The sequence below is a fragment of the Cyclopterus lumpus genome, chromosome 17, assembly GCF_009769545.1.
Source record: "Cyclopterus lumpus isolate fCycLum1 chromosome 17, fCycLum1.pri, whole genome shotgun sequence".
NCBI classification, from domain to species: Eukaryota; Metazoa; Chordata; class Actinopteri; order Perciformes; family Cyclopteridae; genus Cyclopterus; species Cyclopterus lumpus.
This window is the reverse complement of record NC_046982.1, coordinates 22,628,270-22,655,769: the sequence shown is the minus strand read 5'-3', so window position 1 is coordinate 22,655,769 and position 27,500 is coordinate 22,628,270. Positions and strand designations below refer to the sequence as shown.

General features: G+C 45.5%; 1 protein-coding gene across 5 annotated transcripts in view; it reads left to right on the top strand.

Moving 5' to 3' along the window:
* Nucleotides 1-27,500, top strand: part of rasal2 (RAS protein activator like 2) — a 74,228-nt gene that overhangs the window by 37,156 nt on the left and 9,572 nt on the right. For all 5 annotated transcript variants that reach the window (XM_034555530.1, XM_034555527.1, XM_034555528.1 and 2 more), the window contains 9 exons: nt 410-964; nt 14,575-14,719; nt 15,441-15,585; nt 15,821-16,060; nt 16,913-17,114; nt 18,891-19,072; nt 20,078-20,954; nt 21,032-21,181; nt 21,275-21,477. In XM_034555530.1, coding sequence (XP_034411421.1) covers nt 410-964; nt 14,575-14,719; nt 15,441-15,585; nt 15,821-16,060; nt 16,913-17,114; nt 18,891-19,072; nt 20,078-20,954; nt 21,032-21,181; nt 21,275-21,477 — 2,699 coding nt within the window. The remainder of the gene's footprint in view (nt 1-409; nt 965-14,574; nt 14,720-15,440; nt 15,586-15,820; nt 16,061-16,912; nt 17,115-18,890; nt 19,073-20,077; nt 20,955-21,031; nt 21,182-21,274; nt 21,478-27,500) is intronic.

The following is a 27,500-nucleotide window of genomic DNA, read 5'->3' as shown; positions in this document are numbered from 1 at the left end:
AGATATAAATATAGATATTATTATAGCTTGAAATATAGATATAAATATAGATATTATAGATATAAATATAGATATTATTATAGCTTGAAATATAGATATTATTATAGCTTGAAATATAGATATAAATATAGATATTATTATAGATATAAATATAGATATTATTATAGGAATCCCTACAGCAGCATTTATTCATACAGGTAAGCAATAAAGTATTAAAAATGAAAAGTAAGATGGAATAATAAGATAAATGCTCAATATAAATAATAATAATAATATTAAATTAAATATTAAAGTTGGACATGACAGATAGATGCTTTATTCATCCCAGTGGTTTACAGCAAATAAGACAAAGAAGTTATTATTATTATAATATACATGCGTATGAATAATTGGCGTTTGGTGCTTCCAGGACAACTGTCGCCGGGCGGAGAACCTGCTGCGTCTGTGGATCATCGAGGCCAAAGACCTGCCGCCCAAGAAGAAGTACTTCTGCGAGCTGTGCCTGGACGACGTCCTGTACGCCCGGACCACCAGCAAGACCCGGCAGGACGGGCTGTTCTGGGGCGAGCACTTCGACTTCTGCGGCCTGCCGGCCACGCGCAGCCTCACCGTGCACGTGTACCGCGACCCGGACAAGAAGAAGAAGAAGGACAAGAACAACTACGTGGGTCTGGTGAACATCCCGGTGGCCGGCGTGATGGGCCGGCAGTTCGTGGAGAAGTGGTACCCGGTCAGCACGCCCACCGCCAGCAAGGCCAAGGGAGGGGGGCCCTCGATCCGCATCAAGTCCCGCTTCCAGACCATCTCCATCCTGCCCATGGAGCAGTACAAGGAGTTCGCCGAGTTCGTCACCAACAACTACGCCATGCTGTGCTCGGTGCTGGAGCCCGTCATCAGCGTCAGGAACAAGGAGGAGATGGCCTGCGCGCTGGTCCACATCCTGCAGAGCACCGGGAGGGCAAAGGTCAGGGTCTGTGCACTAAATATGTTAGCTTAGCTTAGCGTAAAGACTGGAAACGGGGGGAAACAGCTAGCCTGGTTCTGTGCCAAGGTAAAGAGACACCTTCATATTTCATGGTTTTAGCGGGAGAGCCAGTAAGTTAAGACCGTCTTGGTGTCACGGTGTCACGGTGTCATTGGTGTCATTGGTGTCATTGGTGTCATGGTGTCACGGTGTCACGGTGTCATTGGTGTCATTGGTGTCATTGGTGTCATGGTGTCACGGTGTCATTGGTGTCATTGGTGTCATTGGTGTCATGGTGTCACAGTGTCATTGGTGTCATTGGTGTCATTGGTGTCATTGGTGTCATTGGTGTCACGGTGTCATTGGTGTCATTGGTGTCACGGTGTCATTGGTGTCATTGGTGTCACAGTGTCATTGGTGTCATTGGTGTCACGGTGTCATTGGTGTCATTGGTGTCATTGGTGTCACAGTGTCATTGGTGTCATTGGTGTCATGGTGTCACAGTGTCATTGGTGTCATTGGTGTCACAGTGTCATTGGTGTCACAGTGTCATTGGTGTCATTGGTGTCACGGTGTCATTGGTGTCATTGGTGTCACAGTGTCATTGGTGTCATTGGTGTCACAGTGTCATTGGTGTCATTGGTGTCACAGTGTCATTGGTGTCATTGGTGTCACGGTGTCATTGGTGTCATTGGTGTCACAGTGTCATTGGTGTCATTGGTGTCATTGGTGTCACAGTGTCATTGGTGTCATTGGTGTCATGGTGTCACAGTGTCATTGGTGTCATTGGTGTCACAGTGTCATTGGTGTCATTGGTGTCATGGTGTCATTGGTGTCATTGGTGTCATGGTGTCACGGTGTCATTGGTGTCACGGTGTCATTGGTGTCATTGGTGTCATTGGTGTCACGGTGTCATTGGTGTCACGGTGTCATTGGTGTCATTGGTGTCATTGGTGTCACAGTGTCATTGGTGTCATTGGTGTCATGGTGTCACGATGTCATTGGTGTCATTGGTGTCATTGGTGTCACGGTGTCATTGGTGTCATTGGTGTCATTGGTGTCATGGTGTCACGGTGTCATTGGTGTCATTGGTGTCATTGGTGTCACGGTGTCATTGGTGTCATTGATGTCATTGGTGTCATGGTGTCACGGTGTCACGGTGTCATTGGTGTCATGGTGTCACGGTGTCATTGGTGTCATTGGTGTCATTGGTGTCATTGGTGTCATGGTGTCACGGTGTCACGGTGTCATTGGTGTCATTGGTGTCATGGTGTCACGGTGTCATTGGTGTCATTGGTGTCATTGGTGTCATGGTGTCACGGTGTCATTGGTGTCATTGGTGTCATTGGTGTCACGGTGTCATTGGTGTCATTGGTGTCATTGGTGTCATGGTGTCACGGTGTCATTGGTGTCATTGGTGTCATTGGTGTCATTGGTGTCACGGTGTCATTGGTGTCATTGGTGTCATTGGTGTCACGGTGTCATTGGTGTCATTGGTGTCATTGGTGTCACAGTGTCATTGGTGTCATGGTGTCATTGGTGTCATTGGTGTCATTGGTGTCACGGTGTCATTGGTGTCATTGGTGTCATTGGTGTCACAGTGTCATTGGTGTCATGGTGTCACAGTGTCATTGGTGTCATTGGTGTCATAGTGTCATTGGTGTCATGGTGTCATGGTGTCACAGTGTCATTGGTGTCATAGTGTCATTGGTGTCATGGTGTCATTGGTGTCATTGGTGTCATTGGTGTCACGGTGTCATTGGTGTCATTGGTGTCATTGGTGTCATTGGTGTCATTTGTGTCATTGGTGTCACAGTGTCATTGGTGTCATTGGTGTCACAGTGTCATTGGTGTCATTGGTGTCACGGTGTCATTGGTGTCATTGGTGTCACAGTGTCATTGGTGTCATTGGTGTCATTGGTGTCACGGTGTCATTGGTGTCATTGGTGTCATTGGTGTCACAGTGTCATTGGTGTCATTGGTGTCATGGTGTCACAGTGTCATTGGTGTCATTGGTGTCATAGTGTCATTGGTGTCATTGGTGTCATTGGTGTCACAGTGTCATTGGTGTCACAGTGTCATTGGTGTCATTGGTGTCATTGGTGTCATTGGTGTCACAGTGTCATTGGTGTCATTGGTGTCACAGTGTCATTGGTGTCATTGGTGTCACGGTGTCATTGGTGTCATTGGTGTCACAGTGTCATTGGTGTCACAGTGTCATTGGTGTCATTGGTGTCATGGTGTCATTGGTGTCATTGGTGTCATGGTGTCACGGTGTCATTGGTGTCACGGTGTCATTGGTGTCATTGGTGTCACGGTGTCATTGGTGTCACGGTGTCATTGGTGTCATTGGTGTCATTGGTGTCACGGTGTCATTGGTGTCACGGTGTCATTGGTGTCATTGGTGTCATTGGTGTCACGGTGTCATTGGTGTCATTGGTGTCACAGTGTCATTGGTGTCACAGTGTCATTGGTGTCATTGGTGTCATTGGTGTCATTGGTGTCACAGTGTCATTGGTGTCATTGGTGTCATTGGTGTCACGGTGTCATTGGTGTCATTGGTGTCATTGGTGTCACGGTGTCATTGGTGTCATTGGTGTCATTGGTGTCACAGTGTCATTGGTGTCATTGGTGTCATGGTGTCACAGTGTCATTGGTGTCATTGGTGTCATAGTGTCATTGGTGTCATTAGTGTCATTGGTGTCATTGGTGTCATTGGTGTCACAGTGTCATTGGTGTCATTGGTGTCATTGGTGTCATTGGTGTCATTGGTGTCACAGTGTCATTGGTGTCATTGGTGTCACAGTGTCATTGGTGTCATTGGTGTCACGGTGTCATTGGTGTCATTGGTGTCACAGTGTCATTGGTGTCACAGTGTCATTGGTGTCACAGTGTCATTGGTGTCATTGGTGTCACAGTGTCATTGGTGTCATTGGTGTCACGGTGTCATTGGTGTCATTGGTGTCACAGTGTCATTGGTGTCATTGGTGTCATTGGTGTCATTGGTGTCACAGTGTCATTGGTGTCATTGGTGTCATGGTGTCACAGTGTCATTGGTGTCATTGGTGTCACAGTGTCATTGGTGTCATTGGTGTCATTGGTGTCATTGGTGTCACAGTGTCATTGGTGTCATTGGTGTCACGGTGTCATTGGTGTCATTGGTGTCACAGTGTCATTGGTGTCACAGTGTCATTGGTGTCACAGTGTCATTGGTGTCATTGGTGTCACAGTGTCATTGGTGTCATTGGTGTCACGGTGTCATTGGTGTCATTGGTGTCACAGTGTCATTGGTGTCATTGGTGTCATTGGTGTCATTGGTGTCATTGGTGTCACAGTGTCATTGGTGTCATTGGTGTCATGGTGTTACAGTGTCATTGGTGTCATTGGTGTCACAGTGTCATTGGTGTCATTGGTGTCATTGGTGTCATTGGTGTCACGGTGTCATTGGTGTCATTGGTGTCATTGGTGTCATGGTGTCACAGTGTCATTGGTGTCATTGGTGTCATTGGTGTCATTGGTGTCACAGTGTCATTGGTGTCATTGGTGTCACAGTGTCATTGGTGTCACGGTGTCATTGGTGTCACGGTGTCATTGGTGTCATTGGTGTCACGGTGTCATTGGTGTCATTGGTGTCATTAGTGTCACGGTGTCATTGGTGTCATTGGTGTCATTGGTGTCACAGTGTCATTGGTGTCATGGTGTCATTGGTGTCATTGGTGTCATTGGTGTCACGGTGTCATTGGTGTCATTGGTGTCATTGGTGTCACAGTGTCATTGGTGTCATGGTGTCACAGTGTCATTGGTGTCATTGGTGTCATAGTGTCATTGGTGTCATGGTGTCATGGTGTCACAGTGTCATTGGTGTCATAGTGTCATTGGTGTCATGGTGTCATTGGTGTCATTGGTGTCATTGGTGTCACGGTGTCATTGGTGTCATTGGTGTCATTGGTGTCATTGGTGTCATTTGTGTCATTGGTGTCACAGTGTCATTGGTGTCATTGGTGTCACAGTGTCATTGGTGTCATTGGTGTCACGGTGTCATTGGTGTCATTGGTGTCACAGTGTCATTGGTGTCATTGGTGTCATTGGTGTCACGGTGTCATTGGTGTCATTGGTGTCATTGGTGTCACAGTGTCATTGGTGTCATTGGTGTCATGGTGTCACAGTGTCATTGGTGTCATTGGTGTCATAGTGTCATTGGTGTCATTGGTGTCACAGTGTCATTGGTGTCACAGTGTCATTGGTGTCATTGGTGTCATTGGTGTCATTGGTGTCATTGGTGTCACAGTGTCATTGGTGTCATTGGTGTCACAGTGTCATTGGTGTCATTGGTGTCACGGTGTCATTGGTGTCATTGGTGTCACAGTGTCATTGGTGTCACAGTGTCATTGGTGTCATTGGTGTCATTGGTGTCACAGTGTCATTGGTGTCATTGGTGTCACAGTGTCATTGGTGTCATTGGTGTCACGGTGTCATTGGTGTCATTGGTGTCACAGTGTCATTGGTGTCATTGGTGTCATTGGTGTCATTGGTGTCATTGGTGTCACAGTGTCATTGGTGTCATTGGTGTCATGGTGTCACAGTGTCATTGGTGTCATTGGTGTCACAGTGTCATTGGTGTCATTGGTGTCATTGGTGTCATTGGTGTCACGGTGTCATTGGTGTCATTGGTGTCATTGGTGTCATGGTGTCACAGTGTCATTGGTGTCATTGGTGTCATTGGTGTCATTGGTGTCACAGTGTCATTGGTGTCACAGTGTCATTGGTGTCACGGTGTCATTGGTGTCACGGTGTCATTGGTGTCATTGGTGTCACGGTGTCATTGGTGTCATTGGTGTCATTGGTGTCACGGTGTCATTGGTGTCATTGGTGTCATTGGTGTCACAGTGTCATTGGTGTCATGGTGTCATTGGTGTCATTGGTGTCATTGGTGTCACGGTGTCATTGGTGTCATTGGTGTCATTGGTGTCACAGTGTCATTGGTGTCATGGTGTCACAGTGTCATTGGTGTCATTGGTGTCATAGTGTCATTGGTGTCATGGTGTCATGGTGTCACAGTGTCATTGGTGTCATAGTGTCATTGGTGTCATGGTGTCATTGGTGTCATTGGTGTCATTGGTGTCACGGTGTCATTGGTGTCATTGGTGTCATTGGTGTCATTGGTGTCATTTGTGTCATTGGTGTCACAGTGTCATTGGTGTCATTGGTGTCACAGTGTCATTGGTGTCATTGGTGTCACGGTGTCATTGGTGTCATTGGTGTCACAGTGTCATTGGTGTCATTGGTGTCATTGGTGTCACGGTGTCATTGGTGTCATTGGTGTCATTGGTGTCACAGTGTCATTGGTGTCATTGGTGTCATGGTGTCACAGTGTCATTGGTGTCATTGGTGTCATAGTGTCATTGGTGTCATTGGTGTCACAGTGTCATTGGTGTCACAGTGTCATTGGTGTCATTGGTGTCATTGGTGTCATTGGTGTCACAGTGTCATTGGTGTCATTGGTGTCACAGTGTCATTGGTGTCATTGGTGTCACGGTGTCATTGGTGTCATTGGTGTCACAGTGTCATTGGTGTCACAGTGTCATTGGTGTCATTGGTGTCATGGTGTCATTGGTGTCATTGGTGTCATTGGTGTCATGGTGTCACGGTGTCATTGGTGTCACGGTGTCATTGGTGTCATTGGTGTCACGGTGTCATTGGTGTCACGGTGTCATTGGTGTCATTGGTGTCATTGGTGTCACGGTGTCATTGGTGTCACGGTGTCATTGGTGTCATTGGTGTCATTGGTGTCACGGTGTCATTGGTGTCATTGGTGTCATTGGTGTCACAGTGTCATTGGTGTCACAGTGTCATTGGTGTCATTGGTGTCATTGGTGTCATTGGTGTCACAGTGTCATTGGTGTCATTGGTGTCATTGGTGTCACGGTGTCATTGGTGTCATTGGTGTCACAGTGTCATTGGTGTCATTGGTGTCATTGGTGTCACGGTGTCATTGGTGTCATTGGTGTCATTGGTGTCACAGTGTCATTGGTGTCATTGGTGTCATGGTGTCACAGTGTCATTGGTGTCATTGGTGTCATAGTGTCATTGGTGTCATTAGTGTCATTGGTGTCATTGGTGTCATTGGTGTCACAGTGTCATTGGTGTCACAGTGTCATTGGTGTCATTGGTGTCATTGGTGTCATTGGTGTCACAGTGTCATTGGTGTCATTGGTGTCACAGTGTCATTGGTGTCATTGGTGTCATTGGTGTCACGGTGTCATTGGTGTCATTGGTGTCACAGTGTCATTGGTGTCACAGTGTCATTGGTGTCACAGTGTCATTGGTGTCATTGGTGTCACAGTGTCATTGGTGTCATTGGTGTCACGGTGTCATTGGTGTCATTGGTGTCACAGTGTCATTGGTGTCATTGGTGTCATTGGTGTCATTGGTGTCACAGTGTCATTGGTGTCATTGGTGTCATGGTGTCACAGTGTCATTGGTGTCATTGGTGTCACAGTGTCATTGGTGTCATTGGTGTCATTGGTGTCATTGGTGTCACAGTGTCATTGGTGTCATTGGTGTCACGGTGTCATTGGTGTCATTGGTGTCACAGTGTCATTGGTGTCACAGTGTCATTGGTGTCACAGTGTCATTGGTGTCATTGGTGTCACAGTGTCATTGGTGTCATTGGTGTCACGGTGTCATTGGTGTCATTGGTGTCACAGTGTCATTGGTGTCATTGGTGTCATTGGTGTCATTGGTGTCACAGTGTCATTGGTGTCATTGGTGTCATGGTGTCACAGTGTCATTGGTGTCATTGGTGTCACAGTGTCATTGGTGTCATTGGTGTCATTGGTGTCACGGTGTCATTGGTGTCATTGGTGTCATTGGTGTCATGGTGTCACAGTGTCATTGGTGTCATTGGTGTCATTGGTGTCATTGGTGTCACGGTGTCATTGGTGTCATTGGTGTCACAGTGTCATTGGTGTCACGGTGTCATTGGTGTCATTGGTGTCACAGTGTCATTGGTGTCACGGTGTCATTGGTGTCACGGTGTCATTGGTGTCATTGGTGTCACGGTGTCATTGGTGTCACGGTGTCATTGGTGTCATTGGTGTCATTGGTGTCACAGTGTCATTGGTGTCACGGTGTCATTGGTGTCATTGGTGTCATTGGTGTCATTGGTGTCATTGGTGTCACAGTGTCATTGGTGTCACAGTGTCATTGGTGTCATTGGTGTCATTGGTGTCATTGGTGTCACGGTGTCATTGGTGTCATGGTGTCATTGGTGTCACGGTGTCATTGGTGTCATTGGTGTCATTGGTGTCACGGTGTCATTGGTGTCATGGTGTCATGGTGTCATTGGTGTCACAGTGTCATTGGTGTCATTGGTGTCATTGGTGTCACGGTGTCATTGGTGTCACAGTGTCATTGGTGTCATGGTGTCATTGGTGTCACGGTGTCATTGGTGTCACAGTGTCATTGGTGTCACGGTGTCATTGGTGTCATTGGTGTCACGGTGTCATTGGTGTCACAGTGTCATTGGTGTCATTGGTGTCATTGGTGTCACAGTGTCATTGGTGTCATTGGTGTCACGGTGTCACAGTGTCATTGGTGTCATTGGTGTCTTGGTGTCTTGGTGTCATTGGTGTCATGGTGTCTTGGTGTCTTGGTGTCACAGTGTCATTGGTGTCATTGGTGTCATTGGTGTCACAGTGTCATTGGTGTCACGGTGTCATTGGTGTCATTGGTGTCATTGGTGTCACAGTGTCATTGGTGTCATGGTGTCACAGTGTCATTGGTGTCATTGGTGTCATAGTGTCATTGGTGTCATGGTGTCATTGGTGTCATTGGTGTCATTGGTGTCACGGTGTCATTGGTGTCATTGGTGTCATTGGTGTCACAGTGTCATTGGTGTCATTGGTGTCATTGGTGTCACAGTGTCATTGGTGTCATTGGTGTCACAGTGTCATTGGTGTCATTGGTGTCACGGTGTCATTGGTGTCATTGGTGTCACAGTGTCATTGGTGTCATTGGTGTCATTGGTGTCACAGTGTCATTGGTGTCATTGGTGTCACAGTGTCACAGTGTCATTGGTGTCATTGGTGTCATTGGTGTCACAGTGTCATTGGTGTCATTGGTGTCATGGTGTCACAGTGTCATTGGTGTCATAGTGTCATTGGTGTCATTGGTGTCATTGGTGTCATTGGTGTCACAGTGTCATTGGTGTCATTGGTGTCACAGTGTCATTGGTGTCATTGGTGTCACAGTGTCATTGGTGTCATTGGTGTCATTGGTGTCATTGGTGTCACAGTGTCATTGGTGTCACGGTGTCATTGGTGTCATTGGTGTCATTGGTGTCATTGGTGTCACAGTGTCATTGGTGTCATAGTGTCATTGGTGTCATGGTGTCACAGTGTCATTGGTGTCATTGGTGTCACAGTGTCATTGGTGTCATTGGTGTCATGGTGTCACAGTGTCATTGGTGTCATTGGTGTCATTGGTGTCATGGTGTCACGGTGTCATTGGTGTCATGGTGTCATTGGTGTCATTGGTGTCATTGGTGTCACGGTGTCATTGGTGTCATTGGTGTCACAGTGTCATTGGTGTCATGGTGTCATGGTGTCATTGGTGTCACAGTGTCATTGGTGTCATTGGTGTCATTGGTGTCACGGTGTCATTGGTATCATGGTGTCATTGGTGTCATGGTGTCATTGGTGTCACGGTGTCATTGGTGTCATTGGTGTCATTGGTGTCACGGTGTCATTGGTGTCACGGTGTCATGGTGTCATTGGTGTCATTGGTGTCATTGGTGTCACGGTGTCATTGGTGTCATTGGTGTCACAGTGTCATTGGTGTCATGGTGTCATTGGTGTCACAGTGTCATTGGTGTCATTGGTGTCACGGTGTCATTGGTGTCACAGTGTCATTTGTGTCATGGTGTCATTGGTGTCACGGTGTCATTGGTGTCATTGGTGTCACGGTGTCATTGGTGTCACAGTGTCATTGGTGTCATGGTGTCATTGGTGTCATTGGTGTCACGGTGTCATTGGTGTCATGGTGTCATTGGTGTCACAGTGTCATTGGTGTCATTGGTGTCATTGGTGTCACGGTGTCATTGGTGTCATTGGTGTCACGGTGTCATTGGTGTCACAGTGTCATTGGTGTCATTGGTGTCTTGGTGTCTTGGTGTCATTGGTGTCATGGTGTCTTGGTGTCACAGTGTCACAGTGTCATTGGTGTCATTGGTGTCATTGGTGTCACAGTGTCATTGGTGTCACGGTGTCATTGGTGTCATTGGTGTCATTGGTGTCACAGTGTCATTGGTGTCACAGTGTCATTGGTGTCATTGGTGTCATAGTGTCATTGGTGTCATGGTGTCATTGGTGTCATTGGTGTCATTGGTGTCACGGTGTCATTGGTGTCATTGGTGTCATTGGTGTCACAGTGTCATTGGTGTCATTGGTGTCACAGTGTCATTGGTGTCATTGGTGTCACAGTGTCATTGGTGTCATTGGTGTCACGGTGTCATTGGTGTCATTGGTGTCACAGTGTCATTGGTGTCATTGGTGTCATTGGTGTCATTGGTGTCACAGTGTCATTGGTGTCATTGGTGTCACAGTGTCACAGTGTCATTGGTGTCATTGGTGTCATTGGTGTCACAGTGTCATTGGTGTCATTGGTGTCATTGGTGTCATGGTGTCACAGTGTCATTGGTGTCATAGTGTCATTGGTGTCATTGGTGTCATTGGTGTCATTGGTGTCACAGTGTCATTGGTGTCATTGGTGTCACAGTGTCATTGGTGTCATTGGTGTCACAGTGTCATTGGTGTCATTGGTGTCACGGTGTCATTGGTGTCATTGGTGTCACAGTGTCATTGGTGTCACAGTGTCATTGGTGTCATTGGTGTCATTGGTGTCACAGTGTCATTGGTGTCATTGGTGTCATAGTGTCATTGGTGTCATGGTGTCACAGTGTCATTGGTGTCATTGGTGTCACAGTGTCATTGGTGTCATTGGTGTCATGGTGTCACAGTGTCATTGGTGTCATTGGTGTCATTGGTGTCATGGTGTCACGGTGTCATTGGTGTCACGGTGTCATTGGTGTCATTGGTGTCATTGGTGTCATAGTGTCATTGGTGTCATGGTGTCACAGTGTCATTGGTGTCATTGGTGTCACAGTGTCATTGGTGTCATTGGTGTCATGGTGTCACAGTGTCATTGGTGTCATTGGTGTCATTGGTGTCATGGTGTCACGGTGTCATTGGTGTCACGGTGTCATTGGTGTCATTGGTGTCATTGGTGTCATTGGTGTCACGGTGTCATTGGTGTCACGGTGTCATTGGTGTCATTGGTGTCATTGGTGTCATTGGTGTCACGGTGTCATTGGTGTCATTGGTGTCACGGTGTCATTGGTGTCACGGTGTCATTGGTGTCATTGGTGTCACGGTGTCATTGGTGTCATTGGTGTCATTGGTGTCACATTGTCATTGGTGTCATTGGTGTCACGGTGTCATTGGTGTCATGGTGTCATTGGTGTCACGGTGTCATTGGTGTCATTGGTGTCACGGTGTCATGGTGTCATTGGTGTCACGGTGTCATTGGTGTCATTGGTGTCATTGGTGTCACGGTGTCATGGTGTCATTGGTGTCACGGTGTCATTGGTGTCATTGGTGTCATTGGTGTCATTGGTGTCATTGGTGTCACAGTGTCATTGGTGTCATGGTGTCACAGTGTCATTGGTGTCATTGGTGTCATTGGTGTCATGGTGTCACGGTGTCATTGGTGTCATTGGTGTCATTGGTGTCATTGGTGTCACGGTGTCATTGGTGTCACGGTGTCATTGGTGTCATTGGTGTCACGGTGTCATTGGTGTCATTGGTGTCATTGGTGTCATTGGTGTCACGATGTCATTGGTGTCATTGGTGTCACGGTGTCATTGGTGTCACGGTGTCATTGGTGTCATTGGTGTCATTGGTGTCACAGTGTCATTGGTGTCACAGTGTCATTGGTGTCATTGGTGTCATTGGTGTCATTGGTGTCATTGGTGTCATGGTGTCATTGGTGTCACGGTGTCATTGGTGTCATTGGTGTCACAGTGTCATTGGTGTCACAGTGTCATTGGTGTCATGGTGTCATTGGTGTCACGGTGTCATTGGTGTCATGGTGTCATTGGTGTCATGGTGTCATTGGTGTCACGGTGTCATTGGTGTCATTGGTGTCATTGGTGTCACGGTGTCATGGTGTCATTGGTGTCACGGTGTCATTGGTGTCATTGGTGTCACGGTGTCATTGGTGTCATTGGTGTCACAGTGTCATTGGTGTCATTGGTGTCATGGTGTCATTGGTGTCATTGGTGTCACAGTGTCATTGGTGTCACGGTGTCATTGGTGTCACGGTGTCATTGGTGTCATTGGTGTCACGGTGTCATTGGTGTCACAGTGTCATTGGTGTCATTGGTGTCATTGGTGTCATTGGTGTCACGGTGTCATTGGTGTCACGGTGTCATTGGTGTCATTGGTGTCACAGTGTCATTGGTGTCATGGGTATCACGGTGTCATTGGTGTCATTGGTGTCACAGTGTCATTGGTGTCATGGGTGTCACGGTGTCATTGGTGTCATTGGTGTCACGGTGTCATTGGTGTCTTGGTGTCATTGGTGTCTTGGTGTCTTGGTGTCATTGGTGTCATGGTGTCTTGGTGTCATTGGTGTCTTGGTGTCTTGGTGTCATTGGTGTCATGGTGTCTTGGTGTCATTGGTGTCATTGGTGTCACAGTGTCATTGGTGTCATTGGTGTCTTGGTGTCTTGGTGTCTTGGTGTCTTGGTGTCATTGGTGTCATGGTGTCTTGGTGTCATTGGTGTCATTGGTGTCACAGTGTCATTGGTGTCATAGTGTCATTGGTGTCATTGGTGTCATTGGTGTCATTGGTGTCACAGTGTCATTGGTGTCATTGGTGTCACAGTGTCATTGGTGTCATTGGTGTCACAGTGTCATTGGTGTCATTGGTGTCACGGTGTCATTGGTGTCATTGGTGTCACAGTGTCATTGGTGTCACAGTGTCATTGGTGTCATTGGTGTCATTGGTGTCACAGTGTCATTGGTGTCATTGGTGTCATAGTGTCATTGGTGTCATGGTGTCACAGTGTCATTGGTGTCATTGGTGTCACAGTGTCATTGGTGTCATTGGTGTCATGGTGTCACAGTGTCATTGGTGTCATTGGTGTCATTGGTGTCATGGTGTCACGGTGTCATTGGTGTCACGGTGTCATTGGTGTCATTGGTGTCATTGGTGTCACGGTGTCATGGTGTCATTGGTGTCACGGTGTCATTGGTGTCATTGGTGTCATTGGTGTCATTGGTGTCATTGGTGTCACAGTGTCATTGGTGTCATGGTGTCACAGTGTCATTGGTGTCATTGGTGTCATTGGTGTCATGGTGTCACGGTGTCATTGGTGTCATTGGTGTCATTGGTGTCATTGGTGTCACGGTGTCATTGGTGTCACGGTGTCATTGGTGTCATTGGTGTCACGGTGTCATTGGTGTCATTGGTGTCATTGGTGTCATTGGTGTCACGATGTCATTGGTGTCATTGGTGTCACGGTGTCATTGGTGTCACGGTGTCATTGGTGTCATTGGTGTCATTGGTGTCACAGTGTCATTGGTGTCACAGTGTCATTGGTGTCATTGGTGTCATTGGTGTCATTGGTGTCATTGGTGTCATGGTGTCATTGGTGTCACGGTGTCATTGGTGTCATTGGTGTCACAGTGTCATTGGTGTCACAGTGTCATTGGTGTCATGGTGTCATTGGTGTCACGGTGTCATTGGTGTCATGGTGTCATTGGTGTCATGGTGTCATTGGTGTCACGGTGTCATTGGTGTCATTGGTGTCATTGGTGTCACGGTGTCATGGTGTCATTGGTGTCACGGTGTCATTGGTGTCATTGGTGTCACGGTGTCATTGGTGTCATTGGTGTCACAGTGTCATTGGTGTCATTGGTGTCATGGTGTCATTGGTGTCATTGGTGTCACAGTGTCATTGGTGTCACGGTGTCATTGGTGTCACGGTGTCATTGGTGTCATTGGTGTCACGGTGTCATTGGTGTCACAGTGTCATTGGTGTCATTGGTGTCATTGGTGTCATTGGTGTCACGGTGTCATTGGTGTCACGGTGTCATTGGTGTCATTGGTGTCACAGTGTCATTGGTGTCATGGGTATCACGGTGTCATTGGTGTCATTGGTGTCACAGTGTCATTGGTGTCATGGGTGTCACGGTGTCATTGGTGTCATTGGTGTCACGGTGTCATTGGTGTCTTGGTGTCATTGGTGTCTTGGTGTCTTGGTGTCATTGGTGTCATGGTGTCTTGGTGTCATTGGTGTCTTGGTGTCTTGGTGTCATTGGTGTCATGGTGTCTTGGTGTCATTGGTGTCATTGGTGTCACAGTGTCATTGGTGTCATTGGTGTCTTGGTGTCTTGGTGTCTTGGTGTCTTGGTGTCATTGGTGTCATGGTGTCTTGGTGTCATTGGTGTCATTGGTGTCACAGTGTCATTGGTGTCATTGGTGTCATTGGTGTCACAGTGTCATTGGTGTCTTGGTGTCATTGGTGTCTTGGTGTCATGGTTCAGGACTTCCTGACGGACCTTGTGATGTCGGAGGTGGAACGCTGCGCCGACCACGAGGTGCTGATCTTCAGGGAGAACACGCTGGCCACCAAAGCCATCGAGGAGTACCTGAAGCTGGTGGGACAGAAGTACCTGCACGACGCACTTGGTGAGACACACACACACATGTTAACACACAAATACACACACGTTAATACACACACACACACACAAACGCACACAAATGCAGGCACACACACACTGTAGGCACAACATCAAATAAAACAGCATGAATACGTGTAACAGAAAATACTTCATGAGCTGATGAATCTACTCTAGTAATTTATTTATTTATTAATTCATTAATTTATTCAATAGCACATCCAACGCTTCATGTGTTGAAGCTGCATTCAGTTTATTTTGAGCCCAAAACCTCAAAAGTGTGACTTTATAATAAATGACCCTCATATGAAGTGAGGCGTCCATCCTGAATTAGATCAAACATTTTCATGGAGAGTTAAAATTAGAGTCTTTACTGCGGCTTCGTCTTCTTCTTCATCATCTTCTTCATCATCTTCTTCATCCTCCTCGCTTTATATGTTCTGAAACATTTCAGACGCAACACAAACAGAAGGAAGTTGGAGCCCTTTTTACTTAAAAATATCATTAATATATTTAGTTATAGCTTCACAGGTTAAATTATATAATGACGCCCTGCTGTGTGTGTGTGTGTGTGTGTGTGTGTGTGTGTGTGTGTGTGTGTGTGTGTGTGTGTGTGTGTGTGTGTGTGTGTGTGTGTGTGTGTGTGTGTGTGTGTGTGTGTGTGTGTGTGTGTGTGTGTGTGTGTGTGTGTGTGTGTGTGTGTGTGTGTGTGTGTGTGTGTGTCTCAGGTGAGTTCATCAAAGCTCTCTACGAGTCGGATGAGAACTGTGAGGTGGATCCCAGTCGATGCTCCAGCAGTGAACTGGCTGAACACCAGAGTAACCTGAAGATGTGCTGCGAGCTGGCGTTCTGCAAGATCATCAACTCCTACTGGTACCACTGTGCTCCCAGTACACCTTCACACCTTCACACCTGCTTTCAGTACACCTTCACACCTTCACAGTACACCTTCACACCTTCACAGTACACCTTCACACCTGCTTTCAGTACACCTTCACACCTTCACAGTACACCTTCACACCTTCACAGTACACCTTCACACCTGCTCCCAGTAACACATTCACACCTTCACAGTACACCTTCACACCTGTGCTCCCCGTCTCCACAGCGTGTTTCCTCGGGAGCTGAAGGAGGTGTTTACGGCGTGGAGGCAGGTGGGCGTCGCCCGCGGCCTCCCGCAAGACGCCAGCCGGCGCCTCGTCAGCGCCGCTCTGTTCCGGCGCTTCCTGTGTCCGGCCGTCACGTCGCCGCCGCTCTTCAACCTGATGCAGGAGCAGCCGGACGGCCGCACCTGCAGGACGCTGACGCTCATCGCCAAGGTCCTCCAGAACCTCGCCAGCTGCAGCCAGTGAGTCCCAGACCCAGACCGGGTTCATGGAGGCTCTGCTACCCAGACCCAGACCGGGTTCATGGAGGCTCTGCTACCCAGACCCAGACCGGGTTCATGGAGGCTCTGCTACCCAGACCCAGACCGGGTTCATGGAGGCTCTGCTACCCAGACCCAGACCGGGTTCATGGAGACTCTGCTACCCAGACCCAGACCGGGTTCATGGAGGCTCTGCTACCCAGACCCAGACCGGGTTCATGGAGGCTCTGCTACCCAGACCCAGACCGGGTTCATGGAGACTCTGCTACCCAGACCCAGACCGGGTTCATGGAGGCTCTGCTACCCAGACCCAGACCGGGTTCATGGAGGCTCTGCTACCCAGACCCAGACCGGGTTCATGGAGGCTCTGCTACCCAGACCCAGACCGGGTTCATGGAGGCTCTGCTACCCAGACCCAGACCGGGTTCATGGAGGCTCTGCTACCCAGACCCAGACCGGGTTCATGGAGGCTCTGCTACCCAGACCCAGACCGGGTTCATGGAGGCTCTGCTACCCAGACCCAGACCCATGAGCTCCGGAGCCGATCCTGGGCGAGATCAAATAAAACAAATGATTAGTACAAGATTGACATTTCATTGCTACCTAAATATTGCCATTAGTAGTTTGTAGTTCGAGCACAGAAGACGTTTAGAGCACTACGTCATAAAACAGGAGATTATGGGATGCATGTGGGCGCAGAATGTAAGGTCAGTTTGGGACCCCCTGAGGCTGCGTTCCAGAGGCTCAGACAGGAAGACCTAAAGGACACATTGATCTCCAGCTGTATTCAGATGTGTTTCTGTGTCTGACCGTGAAGCTCGAATGTGTCCGCAGGTTTGGAAACAAAGACGAGTGTTTGGCCTTCATGAACGACTTCCTGCAGCGCGAGTGGGCGGGGATGACGCGCTTCCTGTCGGAGATCTCCAACCCGGAGACGCTGTCCAACACGCCGGGCTTCGAGGGCTACATCGACCTCGGCCGCGAGCTGTCCGTCCTGCACGCTCTGCTGTGGGAGGTCGTCTCCCAGCTCGACAAGGTGTGTGTGTGTGTGTGTGTGTGTGTGTGTGTGTGTGTGTGTGTGTGTGTGTGTGTGTGTGTGTGTGTGTGTGTGTGTGTGTGTGTGTGTGTGTGTGTGTGTGTGTGTGTGTGTGTGTGTGTGTGTGTGTGTGTGTGTGTGTGTGTGTGTGTGTGTGTGTGTGTGTGTAGACTGACATGTTTGACACTAACTGACTCCCAGAGAAATTGGTGACAAAAGCCGTCACTTCACGGTTAAATGTTCTCTTTAAATTAGCTCATTGTCATCAAGTTTCCCCCAAAACATCTGTAGATATTTTGTTCATCCCCAGTTTGTAGCAGCAAACATGTTGACAATATATACAATGAAATAACAAAACATATTACATTTAAGAATTTATATAATAAAGGAAATGAACACATTTTATTAAAATGCACAGTATATTCAGTGAAAGCAAGGCAAGATTTATTGAACACATGAAGCATAGACTTCTATACAACCAGAGGAGTCGCCCCCTGGTGGTCAGGAGAGAGAATGCAGCTTTAACACATGAAGCACAGACTTCTATACAACCAGAGGAGTCGCCCCCTGGTGGTCAGGAGAGAGAATGCAGCTTTAACACATGAAGCACAGACTTCTATACAACCAGAGGAGTCGCCCCCTGGTGGTCAGTAGAGAGAATGCAGCTTTAACACATGAAGCATAGACTTCTATACAACCAGAGGAGTCGCCCCCTGGTGGTCAGGAGAGAGAATGGAGCTTTAACACATGAACCATAGACTTCTATACAACCAGAGGAGTCGCCCCCTGGTGGTCAGGAGAGAGAATGCAGCTTTAACACATGAAGCACAGACTTCTATACAACCAGAGGAGTCGCCCCCTGGTGGTCAGGAGAGAGAATGCAGCTTTAACACATGAAGCATAGACTTCTATACAACCAGAGGAGTCGCCCCCTGGTGGTCAGTAGAGAGAATGCAGCTTTAACACATGAAGCATAGACTTCTATACAACCAGAGGAGTCGCCCCCTGGTGGTCAGGAGAGAGAATGGAGCTTTAACACATGAACCATAGACTTCTATACAACCAGAGGAGTCTCCCCCTGGTGGTCAGGAGAGAGAATGCAGCTTTAACACATGAAGCATAGACTTCTATACAACCAGAGGAGTCGCCCCCTGGTGGTCAGGAGAGAGAATGCAGCTTTAACACATGAAGCATGGACTTCTATACAACCAGAGGAGTCGCCCCCTGGTGGTCAGGAGAGAGAATGCAGCTTTAAAACATGAAGCGCAGACTTCTATACAACCAGAGGAGTCGCCCCCTGGTGGTCAGGATGATTAGTGTCCCATAAACAGCCTGAGTGTTAACTGAGTGCTCAGTTATTGATTAGTGATGGTGTGTGTGTGTGTGTGTGTGTGTGTGTGTGATGTAAATATGTGATGATTTAATGAGTTACCATCAGCAGCATCACTCCACTTCATTTAACCACATTAACGCTGCATGGCCTGAACCCCCCCCCCCCCCCCAGCATGGCTCTGCAGTGTTGGCTGAGGTTCTGTTCAGTAGAAGCATGTTGTTTTAGTTTGAAGTTTTTGTTTCTATTAAGTTTCCCTCATGTTTGTTTCCCCCCCTCCTCCCTCTGTTTTCCTATGTGGCTGACTCTCTCTGTTGCCCCCCCCCCCCCCAAAACACCACTGCATCCTGGTGCTTCCATTCAAACCACACACACACACACACACACACACACACACACACACACACACACACACACACACACACACACACACACGGCGACCCCAGGGTGAAAATTCCTTCCTGCAGGCCACCGTAGCGAAGCTGGGTTCGCTGCCGAGGATTCTGGGAGACATCTCGCGCTGCCAGTCGGCGCCCGTCCAGCAGCAGCTGAGACGCTTTCAGGACCACAACATCAGCGGCAGCCTGTCGTCAGGGTTACAGCGGATCTTTGAGGACCCCGGCGACAGGTAACCAGCCAGCCGCCGGCTCGGACATGAATATATATAATAATAATAATAATAAATGCATGTTGAAGATTGTTGAACCCCCCAAAAAAGAATGTTTTCTATAAACGTGACATTTTATTCTTCACATCTCATTTAAAATCTCCTCAAATGTTCTGTTTCTCATACCTGAGTTCTTCTGCACTGAAGACGTGTTCTAGTTCTACTTCTAGTCCTGATGGTTCTGGTTCCACAGAGATACAGGACCTTTATTTTGAAAACCAAACAGAGATGTGACAGGAACTGAAAAGCTTCTAGAATGTCAAGTAAACAGATTTTCATCACGTCCTTCAGATTAATAGATGTTAACATCATAAACGTCCTCTGTGAACTCATAGCTCATGTTCATAAAATACTTTATTACATTTAAACAAACCCTGTAAAGTCAAGTATTATGAAGAAACAAAGGTTGAACATCCTGTAAACTATTTGATTTGGCTGCTAAATATTTATTTTATATATATATATATATATATATATATATATATATATATATATATATATATATGTATATATTTTATAAATACTTATTATATACATATGTATTTGTATATATATATATATATTTATAATGTATATATATATATTATAAATATATTTATTTATACTGTATATTATAAATATATTTATTATATATATATATATATATATATATATATAATATAATATACACACATATTATAAATATTTATTATATATATGTACAGTATATAATATTTATTTATATACATTATAAATATTTAAAATATATATATATATACAAATACATATGTATATATATATATTAATATATATAAATATATTTTAATATATTAATATTTATTTATATTTATTATATACTGTATATAAAAATGTATTATATATACATACATATATATGTGTAATAATAATATTTATTTATATACATTCTAAATATTTAAAATATATATAAATATACATAAGATTTTAATTTTGTGTCACCTCCTGCAGCCTGCGGTCTCCGGCGGGCGACGGTCACCCTCGCGGTCAGCGCCCCCTGCTGGCTCAGCAGCACCCGTCCGCCCACCACAGCTTCTCGGACCACGAGGAGCGAGACCACCCGCTGCCCGGGCGCAGCGTCTCTCTGGTGGACCTGCAAGACGCCCAGATCCTGCACGGCCTCGCGGGGCCGCCGCACCATGAGGCCCCGCCCCGCCTCAGCAGGGCGGGCTCCCAGGCCTCCGTCGGACACGGCCCGCCCCCCCAGCTCAACTACCCCCACTCTAACCCTCTCACCCCGCAGCAGACTAGGGCCCCGCCCAGAGACGGGCCGCCGCAGAGCGCGCCGCAGGCGAGGCGGCCACTGCACCCGGCGCTCGGCCAGCAGCGCGGCCTGCAGCCGCTGTCCTTCCAGAACCCCGTGTACCACCTGAGGAGCTCCGCCCACAGCCGGGCCGCTCGCTCTGCCCACTCCAGCTCGGAGAACCTGAGCACCGAGAGCTCGCACGACAGCCGCGGCGACTCCGACGACCTGGGCGGACAGGTGGGGGTCAAAGGTCGCGCGCCGTCCGGCAGCAGCCTGGACGAGTCGGGCGGCAGGCGGAGCGAAGCGCGGAGCGAGGAGTGTTCCACGCCACAGCGGCACGCTCCGCCCGACCTGCTGCCCGGCGCCGCCACGGCGGTCGCCGTCCCTCGCCAGAGCACGACGGCGGGCACCGCCCACATTGTCAAGGTGGAGCAGCAGAGCAGGGGAGGGGGCGGGGCCAGGACGCCGCGCTCCCTCCCTCACGGCACCTCGCTACGCAGCAGCGCCAACGCAGAGCCCGCGCCGCACGCCGTGGAGAACGCGGCTCCGCCCCCGAAGAGCGTCACCAAGCAGCCGCAGCAGGTACTGCAGGAAACGTCATGTTCAGTTATTAAATACATTATCATGCGTGTGTGATGATGTCACCGGTTCGCCTGCAGGGGGATGCGGCGATGTCTCCGGTGGAGAGGACGGCAGCCTGGGTGCTGAACAACGGCCAGTACGAGGAGGAGGAGCAGGAGGAGCAGGAGGAGGAGCAGGAGGAGGAGGGAAGGGAGAGGAGCAGGGAGGACGGCAAGAACACTGAGAAGGTTTGAGATTTGAACTGGATCACAAAATAACCTGAAAATACCAACGCATAGTGACTCCTCCCCTTCCTCCTCACCCCCCCCCCCCCCCCCCAGTATGAGCAGGAGATCTCCCGGCTGAAGGAGCGCCTGCGGGTCTCCTCCCGCCGCCTGGAGGAGTACGAGGAGCGGCTGCTGTCTCAGGAGGAGCAGATGCAGAAGCTGCTGCTGGAGTACAAGCAGCGTCTGGAGGAGAGCGAGGAGCGGCTGAGGAGGCAGCAGGAGGAGAAGGAGAACCAGATGAGGAGCATCATCTGCAGGTGGGACTCACTCCACCCCTTTGGGCTGCAGCGGGCCGGAACCCAACGCACCTCTAGACATGCTGGACTAGAGCTACTAGAACTACTAGAACTACTAGAGCTACTAAAACTACTAGAGCTACTAAAACTACTAAAACTACTAGAGCTACTAGAACTACTAGAGCTACTAGAACTACTAGAGCTACTAAAACTACTAGAGCTACTAAAACTACTAAAACTACTAGAGCTACTAAAACTACTAGAGCTACTAGAGCTACTAAAACTACTAGAGCTACTAAAACTACTAAAGCTACTACAGCTACTAGAGCTACTAAAACTACTAGAGCTACTGCTACTAGAACTACTAGAACTACTAGAGCTACTAGAACTACTAAAGCTACTACAGCTACTAGAGCTACTAAAACTACTAGAGCTACTAAAACTACTAGAGCTACTAAAACTACTAGAGCTACTAAAACTACTAGAGCTACTAGAACTACTAGAACTACTAAAACTACTAGAGCTACTAAAACTACTAGAGCTACTAGAACTACTAAAACTACTAGAGCTACTAAAACTACTAGAGCTACTAGAACTACTAGAGCTACTAGAGCTACTAGAACTACTAGAGCTACTAAAACTACTAGAGCTACTAGAGCTACTAAAACTACTAGAGCTACTAAAACTACTAGAACTACTAGAGCTACTAAAACTACTAGAGCTACTAAAACTACTAGAACTACTAGAGCTACTAACACTACTAGAGCTACTAGAGCTACTAGAACTACTAGAGCTACTAAAACTACTAGAACTACTAGAGCTACTAGAACTACTAGAGCTACTAAAACTACTAGAACTACTAGAGCTACTAGAGCTACTAAAACTACTAGAGCTACTAGAACTACTAGAACTACTAGAGCTACTAGAACTACTAGAGCTACTAAAACTACTAGAACTACTAGAGCTACTAGAGCTACTAGAACTACTAGAGCTACTAAAACTACTAGAACTACTAGAGCTACTAGAGCTACTAGAACTACTAGAGCTACTAAAACTACTAGAACTACTAGAGCTACTAGAACTACTAGAGCTACTAAAACTACTAGAACTACTAGAGCTACTAGAGCTACTAAAACTACTAGAGCTACTAGAACTACTAGAACTACTAGAGCTACTAGAACTACTAGAGCTACTAAAACTACTAGAACTACTAGAGCTACTAGAGCTACTAAAACTACTAGAACTACTAGAGCTACTAGAGCTACTAAAACTACTAGAGCTACTAGAACTACTAGAGCTACTAGAGCTACTAAAACTACTAAAACTACTAGAGCTACTAGAGCTACTAAAACTACTAGAGCTACTAAAACTACTAGAACTACTAGAGCTACTAAAACTACTAGAGCTACTAGAACTACTAGAGCTACTAGAGCTACTAAAACTACTAGAACTACTAGAGCTACTAGAACTACTAGAGCTACTAAAACTACTAGAGCTACTAGAGCTACTAAAGCTACTAGAGCTACTAGAACTACTAGAGCTACTAGAGCTACTAGAACTACTAGAGCTACTAGAGCTACTAAAACTACTAGAGCTACTAGAACTACTAGAGCTACTAGAGCTACTAGAACTACTAGAGCTACTAGAACTACTAGAGCTACTAAAACTACTAGAGCTACTAGAGCTACTAAAGCTACTAGAACTACTAGAGCTACTAGAACTACTAGAGCTACTAAAACTACTAAAACTACTAGAGCTACTAAAACTACTAGAGCTACTAGAACTACTAGAGCTACTAAAACTACTAGAACTACTAGAGCTACTAAAACTACTAGAACTACTAAAACTACTAGAGCTACTAAAACTACTAGAGCTACTAAAACTACTAGAGCTACTGCTACTAGAACTACTAGAGCTACTAGAACTACTAAAAGTACTAGAGCTACTGCTACTAGAACTACTAAAACTACTAAAGCTACTAGAGCTACTAAAACTACTAGAGCTACTAGAACTACTAGAGCTACTAAAACTACTAGAGCTACTAAAACTACTAGAGCTACTAGAACTACTAGAGCTACTAAAACTACTAGAGCTACTAAAACTACTAGAGCTACTAGAGCTACTAAAACTACTAGAGCTACTAAAACTACTAGAGCTACTGCTACTAGAACTACTAGAACTACTAAAGCTACTAGAGCTACTAAAACTACTAGAGCTACTAAAACTACTAGAGCTACTAAAACTACTAGAGCTACTAAAACTACTAGAGCTACTAAAACTACTAGAGCTACTAGAACTACTAGAACTACTAAAACTACTAGAGCTACTAAAACTACTAGAGCTACTAGAACTACTAAAACTACTAGAGCTACTAAAACTACTAGAGCTACTAGAACTGCTAAAACTACTAGAGCTACTAAAACTACTAGAGCTACTAAAACTACTAGAACTACTAGAGCTACTAAAACTACTAGAGCTACTAGAGCTACTAAAATTACTAGAACTACTAGAGCTACTAAAACTACTAGAACTACTAGAGCTACTAACACTACTAGAGCTACTAGAGCTACTAGAACTACTAGAGCTACTAGAGCTACTAGAACTACTAGAGCTACTAAAACTACTAGAGCTACTAGAGCTACTAGAACTACTAGAGCTACTAAAACTACTAGAACTACTAGAGCTACTAAAACTACTAGAGCTACTAGAGCTACTAGAACTACTAGAGCTACTAAAACTACTAGAACTACTAGAGCTACTAGAACTACTAGAGCTACTAAAACTACTAGAACTACTAGAGCTACTAGAACTACTAGAGCTACTAAAACTACTAGAACTACTAGAGCTACTAAAACTACTAGAGCTACTAAAACTACTAGAGCTACTAGAGCTACTAAAACTACTAAAACTACTAGAGCTACTAGAACTACTAGAGCTACTAAAACTACTAGAGCTACTAGAGCTACTAGAACTACTAAAACTACTAGAGCTACTAAAACTACTAGAGCTACTAGAACTACTAAAACTACTAGAACTACTAGAGCTACTAAAACTACTAGAGCTACTAGAACTACTAGAGCTACTAAAACTACTAGAGCTACTAGAGCTACTAAAACTACTAGAGCTACTACAACTACTAAAACTACTAGAGCTACTAGAGCTACTAAAACTACTAGAGCTACTAGAGCTACTAAAACTACTAGAGCTACTTAAACTACTAGAGCTACTAGAACTACTAAAACTACTAGAGCTACTAAAACTACTAGAGCTACTAAAACTACTAGAGCTACTAGAGCTACTAAAACTACTAGAGCTACTAGAGCTACTAGAACTACTAGAGCTACTAAAACTACTAGAGCTACTAAAGCTACTAGAGCTACTAGAACTACTAGAGCTCCTAGAACTACTAAAACTACTAGAGCTACTAGAACTACTAGAGCTACTAAAACTACTAAAACTACTAAAACTACTAGAGCTACTAAAACTACTAGAGCTACTAGAGCTACTAGAACTACTAGAGCTACTAAAACTACTAGAGCTACTAAAGCTACTAGAGCTACTAGAACTACTAGAGCTACTAGAACTACTAAAACTACTAGAGCTACTAGAACTACTAGAGCTACTAAAGCTACTAGAGCTACTAAAACTACTAGAGCTACTAAAACTACTAGAGCTACTAGAGCTACTAGAACTACTAGAGCTACTAAAACTACTAGAACTACTAGAGCTACTAAAACTACTAGAGCTACTAAAACTACTAGAGCTACTGCTACTAGAACTACTAGAGCTACTAGAACTACTAAAAGTACTAGAGCTACTGCTACTAGAACTACTAGAGCTACTGCTACTAGAACTACTAGAGCTACTAGAACTACTAAAACTACTAAAGCTACTAGAGCTACTAAAACTACTAGAGCTACTAGAACTACTAGAGCTACTAAAACTACTAGAGCTACTAAAACTACTAAAACTACTAGAGCTACTAGAACTACTAGAGCTACTAGAGCTACTAAAACTACTAGAGCTACTAAAACTACTAGAGCTACTAGAGCTACTAAAACTACTAGAGCTACTAAAACTACTAGAGCTACTAGAGCTACTAAAACTACTAGAGCTACTAAAACTACTAGAGCTACTAGAACTACTAGAGCTACTAAAACTACTAGAGCTACTAAAGCTACTAAAACTACTAGAGCTACTAAAACTACTAGAGCTACTAAAACTACTAGAGCTACTGCTACTAGAACTACTAGAACTACTAGAGCTACTAGAACTACTAGAGCTACTAAAACTACTAGAGCTACTAGAACTACTAGAGCTACTAGAACTACTAAAACTACTAGAGCTACTAAAACTACTAGAGCTACTAAAACTACTAGAGCTACTAGAACTACTAAAACTACTAGAGCTACTAGAGCTACTAGAGCTACTACAACTAATAGAGCTACTAAAACTACTAGAGCTACTAAAACTAATAGAGCTACTAAAACTACTAGAGCTACTAAAACTACTAGAGCTACTAGAGCTACTAAAACTACTAGAGCTACTAGAGCTACTAGAGCTACTAGAACTACTAGAGCTACTAAAACTACTAGAGCTACTAAAACTACTAGAGCAACTAAAACTACTAGAGCTACTGCTACTAGAACTACTAGAACTACTAAAACTACTAGAGCTACTAAAACTACTAGAGCTACTAAAACTACTAGAGCTACTAAAACTACTAGAGCTACTAGAACTACTAAAACTACTAGAGCTACTAAAACTACTAGAGCTACTAGAGCTACTAGAGCTACTAGAACTACTAGAGCTACTAAAACTACTAGAGCTACTAAAACTACTAGAGCTACTAGAACTACTAGAGCTACTAAAACTACTAGAGCTACTAAAACTACTAGAACTACTAGAGCTACTAAAACTACTAGAACTACTAGAGCTACTAAAACTACTAGAACTACTAGAGCTACTAAAACTACTAGAGCTACTAGAGCTACTAAAACTACTAGAGCTACTAGAGCTACTAGAGCTACTAAAACTACTAGAACTACTAGAGCTACTAAAACTACTAGAACTACTAGAGCTACTAAAACTACTAGAGCTACTAGAGCTACTAGAACTACTAGAGCTACTAGAGCTACTAAAACTACTAGAGCTACTAGAGCTACTAAAACTACTAGAGCTACTAAAACTACTAGAGCTACTGCTACTAGAACTACTAGAACTACTAGAGCTACTAGAACTACTAAAGCTACTAGAGCTACTAGAGCTACTAAAACTACTAGAGCTACTAAAACTACTAGAGCTACTAGAGCTACTAAAACTACTAGAGCTACTAGAACTACTAGAACTACTAAAACTACTAGAGCTACTAAAACTACTAGAGCTACTAGAACTACTAAAACTACTAGAGCTACTAAAACTACTAGAGCTACTAAAACTACTAGAGCTACTAGAACTACTAAAACTACTAGAGCTACTAGAGCTACTAAAACTACTAGAGCTACTAGAGCTACTAGAGCTACTAGAGCTACTAAAACTACTAGAGCTACTAAAACTACTAGAGCTACTAGAACTACTAAAGCTACTAGAGCTACTAAAACTACTAGAGCTACTAGAACTACTAGAGCTACTAAAACTACTAGAGCTACTAAAACTACTAGAGCTACTAGAGCTACTAGAACTACTAGAGCTACTAGAGCTACTAAAACTACTAGAGCTACTAAAACTACTAGAGCTACTAGAGCTACTAGAGCTACTAAAACTACTAGAGCTACTAAAACTACTAAAACTACTAGAGCTACTAAAACTACTAGAGCTACTAAAACTACTAAAACTACTAGAGCTACTAGAGCTACTAAAACTACTAGAGCTACTAAAACTACTAGAGCTACTAAAACTACTAGAGCTACTAAAACTACTAGAGCTACTAGAGCTACTAAAACTACTAGAGCTACTAAAACTACTAGAGCTACTAAAACTACTAGAGCTACTGCTACTAGAACTACTAGAACTACTAGAGCTACTAGAACTACTAGAGCTACTAA